We start from the raw sequence: 13,865 nt of genomic DNA on the forward strand, positions 1-13,865 counted from the left end.
CAAAAGGTACAGATCCAGAGGGTTCTGATACATAAGGTTCTGATCCAGGATGTTCTGATCTAGAAGGTTCTGATCCAGGAGGATCTGATCCAGATCTGATACAGGAGGTTCTGATATAGGAGATTCTGATCCAGGAGGTTCTCATCCAGGACATTCTGATCCAGATTCGATATGGGAGGTTCTGATCCAGATCTGATCCAGGAGATTCTGATCCAGGAGGTTCTGACATAGGTGGTTCTGATACAGGATGTTCTGAACCAGCAGTTTCTAATCCAGACCTGACCCAGAAGACACTGTTCTAGATCTAATTTAGGAGGTTCTGATCCAGGAGATACAGATACATGATGTTCTGATCCAGGAGATACAGATACATGATGTTCTGATCCAGAAGGTTCTGATACATGATGTTCTGATCCAGAAGGTTCTGATACATGATGTTCTAATCCAGGAGGTTCTTATTAGCAGGTTCAAAAGCATAAATCCGGTGTGAGAGCAGCCGCTGGCCAAACCCAGCAGATGGTGAGGTGAGGAACGCTTTCATTCCCTCTCTGATAGGAGATGATTGGGGTCATGACATTATTGCACACACACACACACACACACACACACAGAAAGTATTAACACCGTGTTGTCTGGTTCAGTAAAGAGAGTCCGGTCTTTATACCGGTCAGTCTCGGTAATATTTGTACCCCACTTACACCTGCGATGGGAGAACCCCCCCCCCCCCCCCCCCCCCCCGCACACACACACACCTTATAAGGTCTTACTGTAGTGTCTGCATGTGTGTGTGTGTGTGTGTGTGTGTGTGTGGAATGAATGTAAATCCACAGACGCTCAGTGGATCTCCAGGAAAGTTCAAGGTCTTAAAACATTTGTGAGCAGCTCCTTAGTTTTCATTATGGTTGCGACACAACTTGTGATTACTGAGTCCTGATGGTTTAATCATGTCGTAACCCAACTTTAGGTTCTACAGACTAGCAGTAGAATATAAGATCAGCAATTTTCTGTAGGGACTTTAAAATATCACATTATTTATCGTCTTTATTAATCGTTCGAGCTCCGGTGAGACGTCTCAGTCTGTATTTAGAGATTAGTTTCTCTGGAGGGTTGGATTTTATCACATTCTTATAATAACTGGTACAGAATTACACGTCTTCTTGTTTTAATTAGCACTATGGCGGATAAATAATGTTGTTGATGGAGATTTGATGGTTTTGTGTTAATAAGGTCAAAATAAAGTGAACTGGATTGTGGGAGAGAGGCTGGACGTGTGCGACAAGAGGACGGTGTGTAATTAATTACATCGTCAGTGTTGACAACTACCAGCCAAGGACAATTAAGTAAGATAAACACTTCACACACACACACACATTTAATGAGCATTTTACGTGGGTCCTGCTGTTCCACATCAAACCTGCAATATACAGCCGAAAGCATGTAAACAACCCCTCTAATCATTACGATGATCCACACCCAGTGCTAACAGGTGTATAAAATCCATTATAATCAATAAATACATTCTAACCTACCAGCTTTATAAAAGCATGTTCGGGTATTAAGGAGCTGTAGTGACCTGCGCTGAGCCCTGACCACAATCTCAGAGAACATTTAGGACCTCAATTAACCTCAGGAACCTCAGTTAGCCAGGTCTTCTGCACCAACATCTTTGTAACCTCACACATGCCCATGAATTTGACACGGGATGTTTGACAGGCTCACGGTCGTCTATATACTTTTGGCCATATAGTATATAAAAATGTAGTTAGTTAATTATCAGTTTAAGCACCGCTTTGTCCTGGTCAGGGTCGCTGTGGGTCTGATTTATGGGACAAAAGGAAGGAAACACTCCGGACAGATTGCCAGTCCTTCTAAGTCCACACACACACACACAGGGCAATTTTAAGTATCTCCAATTAACCTGGCTGCACGTCTTTGAACTTGTGGGAGGAACATGCAAACTCCACACAGAAAGGATTCAAACCCGGGCCCTTCTTGTTGTGAGGTGACAGCGCTACCCACGTACCACCATGCTGTACCGAAGAACAATAAGACACAGAGCCTGAGCGAAAGGAACCGATCCTGTAACGAATAATGAATGATGGATTCATCTCATCATCTCAGCATAACAAATGAATCAGACCGAACGATCCAGCCTAAAACCCGCTCGTGGAGATCAGTCAGAAGAACCCGTGAGCCAGAACCTCGGCGTCGGGTCCGAACGCTGCTCTGGGTTCGTTCCTGACCGTGGAAGAGGAGAGAGGAGGGACGGGAGGGGTCTCGGGGAGGAGGCGAATTAGCCGATTCGGGTCGCGGCCCATGAAGAGGCGCTGATGAGCGCAAATGAGAACGACGTCAGAAGAGCACTTACGGCACCGCTCTTAACATGACAGACGGGGGAACGGCACCGTGCACGACGAGCCCGGGAATACAGGGAGACTTAGAATTAAGGCGCCTCAGCAGGAGCATTTTGGGGATTGTAAGAATTTAGACATGCCCTCTTCTCGGGAGTGTAGAATGATGGGAAATGCGTCTGTGTAGAGAGACCCGTAGAGTCATGGAGCCACCAGACGCCGCTACAGTGCCCTGTTGTACCCATTTTTTGTGGCACTTCAGTGTATATATGAACTCACAGACAACAGAGGACTGGCATCACAGAATTTCAACTAAAGACCGGGATGCCAGTCTAACCACCAGGAAGGTCAGCGCTCAAATTTGTGATTCCTGGTGCTACTCAAGAGCCACCATCACAAATTTCGACTGTGGAGGAGCGAATTCTGAGCCTAGACTCTGGCGTATATACAGTATATATAAATACGCGAGCGAGATCTAGCAAAATAAAATGACGTACGGCATGACGGAGGATACTGGCTATACTTCCCACCCCAACCCGCCCCCCTGCCCCCCCCACAGGCTGCAGAATGAACACTAGTTCCAAATGAGCGGTGAACACGGCATCACTCTCTGCCTCGTTAGAGTAACGAAAGGAGGACACAGTCTGGGTCACACAGCAGTGAGGACAATTACAGCCGTGACACAGCGCTGCAGCCGTCCACACACACACACACACACACACACACAGCCTTTATTAACCGGAGCCTCTGAGGGTGAACAAACTAATCAAGCTGGTCACGTTAATGCTTTTTTTCATCTTCATATCTCTCAATCATCTGCTGAACTGAGACCTGCTCTACATGCAAAAAAAACCCGCTGGTTCAGGAGGGGCTCAGTGGCTACGGAATCACGTCCTTCTGCGCTCCCAAGTTTGGCTGGCAGATGGGGCATGGAGGAGGCACTGATCATTAATGTGTTGGCTCCTTTTATATAACCCTAGATTAACTGGCGCTTCATTGACCATTAATCCGCTCCAGGTGGAAGTGTTACTATATACGTCATGGTTTCTTCCTCACAGATTTGCCAGCTCCTGCTTTTACTCTGGAACTGGAATCATGAACCTGGTCTGGTTTTCTGCTGGTGTGGGATCTCGGAATACTTTTTCGAGGAAGTCTGAGCGAGTTGTGGGCGAAATACTGGACTACTGATTAAAAAAAATGCATTTTATTTACTGTCTCATGCTTTTGGAGTTGTGGTTGTACACATAATGTGATCTTACAAGTGGTCGGTCAGTCTTCCACTGAATAATACATAATAATTATTAAAAAATGTATTTGCTATTTATTTATGAGCAGAATTATGATCGAAATGCATCGATATAAGGTATTAGATCAAATAATATAGAACAAGACACCCAGGATAAGTCAGGGCTTCCACTCACGTCCTCGTAGATGTCGAAGAACGTGGCCACGGTGGCTTTAGGGATGACGTTCAGGTCCGGCTGGTCCCAGAGCACGCGGAACATACGGCCGGCTTCTCTACAGCTCGCGTTGTTACACGGTATGTTCTCCAGGAGGAACGCCTGCTGCTGATCCCTGCACACAAACAGAGGGAGAGGAACATCGTGAGGATTTCTAACCTGATCGAGATTGTTAGGATTTCTTGGTGTTAATCTGTGACAGCTTATCTTGTCTCAAGGTCTCTTTACCATTCTCTCTCTCTCTCTCTCTCTCTCTCTGTGGGACTGGCGAAAGGTCAGGATATGTACGTGACACTGGGTATCACAACAGGATGCCAGCTTGTGCTGCATTCTCCTAGGAGACCCTGCAATGTGTGTGTGTGTGTGTGTGTGTGTGTGTGTTTTGAGGCTTTTATGTAGGTGGGCTGGGGATCTGTTCACAACATGACGTCTGTGTGTGTGTGTGTGTGTGTGTGGAGTCTGTTTGTTGGATTCAAACTGCTGCACAGTAATGAAAACAAACACTGTTATGCAGATAAATTAATTCTTGTTATTTATCAGTGTGTGTGTGTGTGTGTGTGTGTGTGTGTGTGTGTGTGTAACCTAGAACGACAGCCACTCTTCTTCCTCTCACTAGAATCTGAAGTATGTCTGTGGGAATTTGTGCCTGTTCAGTCAAAAACAGCTGGGCACTGATGTTCTGATGTTGGTGTTCCGGTTCATTCCAGAGCTGTTCGGTGTGGGTGAGGTCAGGGCTCAGGGGGACAGTCATGCTAGAACTGGAAAGGTCCTTCCCTAAACCGTTGCTACAAATTGACAGCATATAATTACACATGAATCCAGTGATATTTAGAAGGTGCGTCCTAATACTTTTGCTCATGTAGAGCTCATCACGCTGTGTTTTCCTGACCGGGTTCGAACCCACATGATGGGAATTTCGATGCGGGCGCGGTGATCCGGCGACAGTCGAGCGCCTCGGCACCGTATCGATGCGGCCCGTTCGCCGCGCATTAATCCCGATCGAGCGACGAGACCAGACTCACTAAACACGCCGGCGTGAACCGGCCCACCATCGCCTAGCAACAAGGCGGCGGCAGGGGCGAAGGCGTACCGATGTGAAGAGCGCAGAGGAGCGACGACGACGACGACGCGTATTCGGGCTGAACACGGAGAGGTCAGCGCTGTGGCCTGGACTATCAGCAGAACTGACCCACACTTCAATTAAAGGGTCAGATTGGGGGGGGGGTTTACAGAACTGAGGAATAAAGAAACAATGGCTGTAAGGACGGACCATAAAAAGTAGGAAATTAAGAGGAAATAATAATAAAAATAAACAGTACTGGATCTTAAAGCTTTTCTTTCTTTCTTTTCTTTAGGACTCTCTTATAGTCCAGGACCGACAGCAGCAGTACGACTGAGATACGCCATGGGTACGCGGAGTGTGTGAGGAGTGATGATGATGAAGATAATGTGCAGACACACACACACACACACACACACACGGTGAGATGAGCAGCAGGATAAAGTGTGTGTTGCTGTGTGTGTGTGTGTGTGTGTGTCGGTGGGATTTGGGCGGACGAGCTCATTAAAGGCACCCTGACTGTGAACTGCAGAAGATCATACATATGCAATCACACCCCGCACTGTGTGACCTGCTGAGTGTGTGTTAGAGAAATAACACACACACACACACACACACACACACACTAGACATCTTCATTCACATCATTATACACTATGTACACATCTCACCCACACACACACTAGACATCTACACAAACACAAATACAACAGCTATACACCTACACACCTATACATCTATACAAATACACACCTATACACCTACACACACAACATCTATACACCTACACACCTACACACACACCTATACAGCTACACAAACACATATCCGTCTATACAAACACACCTATACCTCTACACACACACACACACACAAACACCTATACATCTACACAAAACACAAATACAACACCTACACACACAACACCTTTACATCTACACAAATACAACACCTACACACACAACACTTATACATCTACACACACAACACCTATACATCTACACAAATACAACACCTACACACACAACGCATATACATCTACCCACCTACACACACACCTCTACAGCTACACAAACACCTATACATCTACACAAATACACACCTCTACAGCTACACAAACACCTATACATCTACACAAATACACACCTATACATCTACACAAATACACACCTATACAGCTACACAATACACAGCTATACACCTACACACAACCCCTATACTCATACACAAATACTCATACACTCACATCTATACATCTACACACAATATCTATACACCTACACAAACATCTATACATCTACACCCACAGCTATACAGCTACACACACAACCCCTATACTCATACACACACACCTATACACCTACACAAACACGTATACATCTACACACACACACACCTATACATCTACACAAATACAAAACTCTGCACAAACATCACATATTGCACCCTGTATATAGATATATCTCAGTCTGTATTAGTGTGTGTGTGTGTGTGTGTGTGTGTGTGTGTGTGTGTTCTGCAAAAGCAGAAGACCATCAAACACAGAAAAGCAAAGCTAGTGTGTGCACGCCAGCACATCCTTGACCTCGTTCTGGTGGCGCCCGCCCACCCCCCTCAGCCCTCTGGAGCACATTTATTACCAGTGTATCCTCACATGTGTGTCTGTGGAAACGGGCAGACTTTAAAGTATGTCTGTGGGAATTTGTGCCTGTTGAGTCAAAAATTGACAGCATCTGTCTCCTGTCGGCTGGACGCCCCCTAGTGCCTGCAGCACACAAAATCGGCCACTAGTCTGCCGGGTGGGGAAAAGTCCGGACTAAAAAAAGTGGGCGGGGTCTTTGACACTGTGTAAGGACCCTGGTTAGTAGCTAAAGGCTCCACCTGGGAATCGAACCCAGGACATTCTTGCTGTGAGGCGACAACACTACCCACTGAATAAAATTATTATTTATTATTTTTCATGCCCGTATGTCCAGTCTGACCTTCAGAAACTCCTTCAGTGTTAACTTTACTCTGTGTGTGTGTGTGTGTGTGAGCTTGTCTTTGATTTAAATCTTATCTCAGTGTGTGTGTGCCATTAACCTCAGAGAGAGAGAGAGAGAGAGAGCGAGAGAGAGAGAGCGAGAGAGAGAGAGAGAGAGAGAGAGAGAGGGAACAAGCACAGATAGACGAGGGAAGATAAAACGGGTGACAGAATTTAGATGTAGAAGTTTTATCCACCCCAAAAAAATCAGCATATATATACTGTATATACTCACACACACTTGCACTTACACACACACACAGACTCACACACACTTGCACTTACACACACACACAGACTCACACACACTTGCACGTACACATACATACATACACTAACACACACACAAACTCACTCACATCCACACATTTGGAATGAACTGGAATGCTGACTGCAAGTCAGGCCTCCTTGTCCAGCATTAGAACTCACACATTCACAGATTTGGCCTGTATGGGCGCACTAACACACCCCAAAACCTTCCTTGAGGAGCACGGGCTGTTACGGCTGCAAATAATGACCTGGAAAAGCAGCGTAAACTAGCATCTCTGACCTGTAGCTGGTGTTCTGCAGGATGACCAGGGCGTCGGGGAAGCCGTCCAGGTTGTAATCACCCAGGTGTAGGGTGATGGGGGGGTGGAACTCGTCTGTGCTGCCGGCGGGCGGAGGAACGAACCCCCACAGCGAGTCTTTCCTCTGGAAATCAGTCAGTACAGGAAGCCACTGCAGGAGAGCACAGAGAGAGAAGGACAGCGGGATGAAATAATGCACCTACTGGTATGAACATGCTGCTTTTTCTCTTGTGCCTCATTCTGGTCAAAATAAATGATTCGGCACAGTTTATTTTATTTTATTTATATTTTTTGCAGCACATTTCTCTACACTTCTATACCCACTGTGCTGGTATCTACAATAACGTTCCAAATTAAAATCACACACTGACGTTTATTTATTTATTTATTTTAACCAAACAGTCGTTCTGCGATTTCCACAAACCCGCATCTGCAATTTTCCGCCAGTCGTGCCCGCTAACCAGCGAAACCAGTCGGCGCGAACACAAAAGAGCAGTCTGGAGGATTTATTTCTCTCTGTCGAGGCGTAAAGGTGAGACGCAGAGGAAACGGATGAGTGTGTGTGTGTGGGGACGGATAACACTCGCAGAATACACAGCGTTAAAGGAGATGAGCCCCCCGCTCCCCCTCCAAAACAAGCCTGAAAGAAGCTGAGGAGTCAGGGGATGAATACGGCTTTGTACTCGGCCCACACATACACACACACACACTCTCATACACACACACAAACACACACACACAGGGCCATTAGTGTGAGTGTGTGGGTGGTGGCAACACAGATGCTACAGGCCTCACACACTCATGAATGTTAAACAGAGAAACAGCTGCAAATTTTATTTTTATTTATTTTATGGATGTTTGTCAGTTCCAGGGACCAGGACAGGTACAGGGACCAGGGGACCAGGACACCTTCACTGGGACTGACAGTTACAGGGACCAGGATAAGGACAGGTACAAGGGGGCCAGGACAGGGACCGGGACCAGGACAAGGTCAGGTACAGGGACAAGGGACAGGTACAGGGGGACCAGGACAGGTACAGGGACCAGAACAGGTACAGGGGGATCAGGACAGGTACAGGGGGGCCTAGGACAGGTACAGGGACCAGAACAGGTACTAGGACAGGTACAGGGACCAGAACAGGTACAGGAGGACAAGAACAGGTACAGGGGGGACTAGGACAGGTACAGGGACCAGAACAGGTACAGGAGGACAAGAACAGGTACAGGGGGGACTAGGACAAGTACAGGGACCAGAACAGGTACTAGGACAGGTACAGGGACCAGAACAGGTACAGGGGGACAAGAACAGGTATAGGGGGGTCAGGACAGGTACAAAGACCTGGACAGGTACAGGGACCAGGACAGGTACAGGGGGGTCAGGACAGGTACAGGGACCAGGACCAGGACAGGGACCAGGATTTAACCCAAAACAACTAGATTTTACACACAGCCTCCTGCTTTATAGACGTGACTCATCTAACACAAACAATCCACTTCCTGTCTAATCAGTCTTAAATATAGGGGCGCATGGACACACACTCACACACAGACACACACACTCGCTCACACACACACACTCACACACACACTCCACACCTAATCAAAATGAGATGGAAGCTAATCAGTGTCATACAGGATAATGAGACACTTCGTAATTAATCAACTAGCAAAAAGCTCCCAGCCGGCTCGTAATTACTGAGTGTTTATTAGAGGTGAGGAACGGAACACCGCCGCGCCGAAATCACACGCAAAATCTGACCATAACACACACACACACACAGCCGAAACACAAACACACACACACGCTCACGCTGCAAAACACACGGGGATAGTCTAGACACCGGCAACACACTGAGAGAGACAAACACACGTCTCGTCACAACACAAACACCTCCGGGTACAAAGCAGCTACGTCAGGACAGGTACAGGGACCTGGACCAGGACAGGGACCAGGACATGTTTTTAGGACTGATAGGTACAGGGATCAGGACAGATACAAGGGGGGCAGGACAGGTACAGGCCCCGGGACAGGTACAGGGACCAGGACAGGTACAGGGACCAGGACCAAGACAAGTACGGGGACCAGATAAGGTACAGGGACCAGGACAGGTACAGGAACCAGGGGACCAGACCTTCTTCACTGAGACTTACAGGTACAGGGACCAAATCCAGGACAGGTCCAGGGGGGGCAGGACACCAGGACAGGTACAGGAACCAGGGGACCAGACCTTCTTCACTGAGACTTACAGGTACAGGGACCAAATCCAGGACAGGTCCAGGGGGGGCAGGACACCAGGACAGGTACAGGGACCAGGGGACCAGGACAGGTACAGGGACCAAAACCAGGACAGGTACAGGGACCGGCACAGTTCCTCAACTCTAATATAAACAGTACCATTTGTGTTGGCGCGGCTCGACTCCACCGCTCCCCTCTTGCCCCCTCACGCCCAGCCCTGATGCTTCATTAAGCCAGGAAATTAAAATCTGTGTTCCCCGGAGGAGGGGGTGCGATTCGGGACACATCCCCATCTGAGCAGAGGTAGTGCTAATGGAGTGTGAGCTTTATGAGGCGCGCGGAGGAACCTCATCGCCGTCCGCGTTAATGAACGCGTCTGAGAAAACCATCAGACGGCTTCAGAGCTCCTCGTCAGCACATCAGGAGGACGATAGCGTGAAGAAAGTCTGTGTCTGATACAGCACGGACGGATCATACAGGAGGATCTACGTAACCCAAAGACCATACAGAAGGATCTACATAACCCAGGGGCCATACAAGAGGATCTACGTAACCCAAAGACCATACAGAAGGATCTACATAACCCAGGGGCCATACAAGAGGATCTACGTAACCCAGGGGCCATACAGGAGGATCTACGTAACCCAGAGACCATACAGGAGGATCTACATAACCCAGAGACCATACAGGAGGATCTACGTAACCCAGGGGCCATACAGGAGGATCTACGTAACCCAGGGGCCATACAGGAGGATCTACGTAACCCAGGGACCATACAGGAGGATCTACATAACCCAGGGACCATACAGGAGGATCTACATAACCCAGGGACCATACAGGAGGATCTACGTAACCCAAAGACCATACAGGAGGATCTACATAACCCAGGGGCCATACAAGAGGATCTACGTAACCCAGGGGCCATACAGGAGGATCTACGTAACCCAGGGGCCATACAGGAGGATCTACGTAACCCAGGGACCATACAGGAGGATCTACATAACCCAGAGACCATACAGGAGGATCTACATAACCCAAAGACCATACAGGAGGATCTACATAACCCAGGGACCATACAAGAGGATCTACATAACCCAGGGGCCATACAGGAGGATCTACGTAACCCAGAGACCATACAGGAGGATCTACATAACCCAGGGGCCATACAGGAGGATCTACGTAACCCAGGGGCCATACAGGAGGATCTACGTAACCCAGGGACCATACAAGAGGATCTACATAACCCAGAGACCATACAGGAGGATCTACGTAACCCAGGGACCATACAGGAGGATCTACGTAACCCAGGGGCCATACAGGAGGATCTACGTAACCCAGGGACCATACAAGAGGATCTACATAACCCAGGGGCCATACAGGAGGATCTACGTAACCCAGAGACCATACAGGAGGATCTACGTAACCCAGGGGCCATACAGGAGGATCTACGTAACCCAGGGGCCATACAGGAGGATCTACGTAACCCAGAGACCATACAGGAGGATCTACGTAACCCAGGGGCCTTACAGGAGGATCTACGTAACCCAGAGACCATACAGGAGGATCTACGTAACCCAGGGGCCATACAGGAGGATCTACGTAACCCAGGGGCCATACAGGAGGATCTACATAACCCAGGGGCCATACAGGAGGATCTACGTAACCCAGGGGCCATACAGGAGGATCTACGTAACCCAGGGGCCATACAGGAGGATCTACATAACCCAGGGGCCATACAGAAGGATCTACGTAACCCAGGTCTCCAGGATGCCGGTGATGTGCAGCACCCTGATAAAGAGTTGCGTTTTTACACAAGTATATCCTTGAAATACGGCCAGAAACGTTAGCGCATGCTGAGGCATTAATACCCTACATGACCAAAAGTATGTGGACAAATAACCCATTCCAGGATGCACTATTTCGTGATTCATGCGACGTTTACCGTGTTTGTTCGTTCTTTTGTTTGTTCTGTTGTGACTGAACTTTAAAAAAAAAACAAATTTTTTAATCTTGTTGGGTCACGAACGGATGAATAAATAAAAAGGAACTAATGGAAGGAACGCTGCGTCAGCTTCAGATCCCGGGAAACGTAGAGTAAAATATTAAAACTGCTTACGCGACGGTAAAGCTCCGAGCAAAACAAAAGACTTTTAATTCACTCCGTCGCTCGAAGACTCGATACGTGTAGACGGCGTGACGGAAACTCTGCTGGACGGACTGAACGCCGGCGGTCGATAGCGTTTAACCCGACCTCACATCTACTCTGAGACCGGGTGCTAATGCTCGCCAACATGAGGAATAAACATAAAGCCGACCAGGAAACAAGTGAACCAGGAGCTTGCTGGACGCCCTGCTTAAACCCATGGTCACAAATATTGGGTCGCCCGTCTTTTGCTGTTCTGGACAGACCTCAGTATTCTGTAGTGCATCTACTGGAATTTGTGGACGTTCAGTCTAAAGAGAATTTGTGAGGCCCAGGCTGGACATACTAGATACTGGACCTAAAGGCTTGGCTCACAATCAACGTTCCTATTCATCCCAAGAGGGTCAGGTCTCTCTGGAGGCCACTGGTGTTCCAACTGGTCCATACCGAACTGGTTAAAACATGTCTTAATGGAGCTTGCTTAGTGCATGGTGGAGCTACCCCATACAAGGATCATGCAAGGATCATCATGCAAGCATCATGCAAGGACCTAATGGAAGCATATCATTCATTTAGTTGCTTTTATACGCCGGGCGTGGCTGAAACGGCACGTGGGTGGCACAGCGGTACAGTACAATACCCCACTACTGCTGAAACCTGGTGATCCCGGGTTCGAATCTCAGCTTGATTGGCCACCTTTAAGGGGGTTGGTGGCTGAAACAGCCCAACCATGTGAAGTGAAGTGTGCCATCTCTCCCCCCCATGAGCGTGTAACAGTTCTCCGTCGTCAGTAATAAGTAGATTAGCATACGGTTCAATGAACTCTTTCAAACAAACTGATGGGTGACCTGCCTTCATACCTGCTGCAGATGGCGCGTGCCCGCATGCACACGCTGGCACAGACAAATCACATTACGCAGATTAGGATACCCCTAGGTGATGGGCGAATGAAAATGGCAACTAATTACCGCGCTATCTGCCAGGCTAACATCTGCATCCGAGCGGCAGGATGGGTTTACTGACGCTGGGTTTTAACCCCCTGGTTCCTCTGTAGATTTTATTTCATTCTCTCTTTTATTTCTTTCAATTTAGTCATACTCATTTCCCAGATCATATTTCACCTCTACTGGGTTCATTTGGAGATCTGTATCGCGCACGGAGAATCACTCATTGATCTCCATTATTACCAGTCTCTGTGCAGTTGCCATGACCAGCCAGCAGAGGTCGTAACTGCAGCAGGTATAACAGTGGAACCAGTGATGCTGCCAACAGTGGAACCAGTTATTTTGCCAACAGTGATGCCAACAGTGGAACCAGTGATGCTGCCAACCGTGATGCCAACAGTGGAACCAGTTATGCTGCCAACAGTGATGCCAACAGTGGAACCAGTTATGCTGCCAACAGTGATGCCAACAGTGGAACCAGTGATTTTGCCAACAGTGATGCCAACAGTGGAACCAGTTATTTTGCCAACAGTGATGCCAACAGTGGAACCAGTGATTCTGCCAACAGTGATGCCAACAGTGGAACCAGTGATTTTGCCAACAGTGATGCCAACAGTGGAACCAGTGATGCTGCCAACAGTGATGCCAACAGTGGAACCAGTAATTCTGCCAACAGTGATGCCAACAGTGGAACCAGTGATGCCAACAGTGGAACCAGGAGTTTTAATATGGCCAAAAGTATGTGGACACCTGACCACGATCTTGTTAAACACCCTACTCCAAAACCACTGGCATTAATATGAATTTGCAGCCATAACAGTCTCCTCTACTCTGGGTGTGACTAAACAACCTAAAATAATTAAAATAAAGAGGCGGCCTTACAGTGTAACCTACACACGGTGAGTGAATATAATCACAAAATGTCACGAGTATGATACGCTCACGTCTCTCACGTCCCTCTGTCCACTGGTGACAGAGAGGGTACAGGTTTATCTCCCCAAAACACACACAGACACACACACACACACACACACACACAGCTGAAGGTTTTCAGATAACACGGAGCCCACAGCCTTTGT

General features: G+C 47.9%; 1 protein-coding gene across 2 annotated transcripts in view; it reads right to left on the bottom strand.

Moving 5' to 3' along the window:
- The window catches only part of itfg1 (integrin alpha FG-GAP repeat containing 1), a 43,730-nt gene that overhangs the window by 14,806 nt on the left and 15,059 nt on the right, over nucleotides 1–13,865 (bottom strand). For both annotated transcript variants that reach the window (XM_062989766.1, XM_062989768.1), the window contains exons 10-11: nucleotides 7,445–7,614; nucleotides 3,773–3,926 (exon numbers count right to left, since the gene is read on the bottom strand). In XM_062989766.1, the coding sequence (XP_062845836.1) occupies nucleotides 3,773–3,926; nucleotides 7,445–7,614 (324 nt within the window). The remainder of the gene's footprint in view (nucleotides 1–3,772; nucleotides 3,927–7,444; nucleotides 7,615–13,865) is intronic.

The sequence above is a fragment of the Trichomycterus rosablanca genome, chromosome 27 (assembly GCF_030014385.1).
Source record: "Trichomycterus rosablanca isolate fTriRos1 chromosome 27, fTriRos1.hap1, whole genome shotgun sequence".
NCBI lineage: Eukaryota > Metazoa > Chordata > Actinopteri > Siluriformes > Trichomycteridae > Trichomycterus > Trichomycterus rosablanca.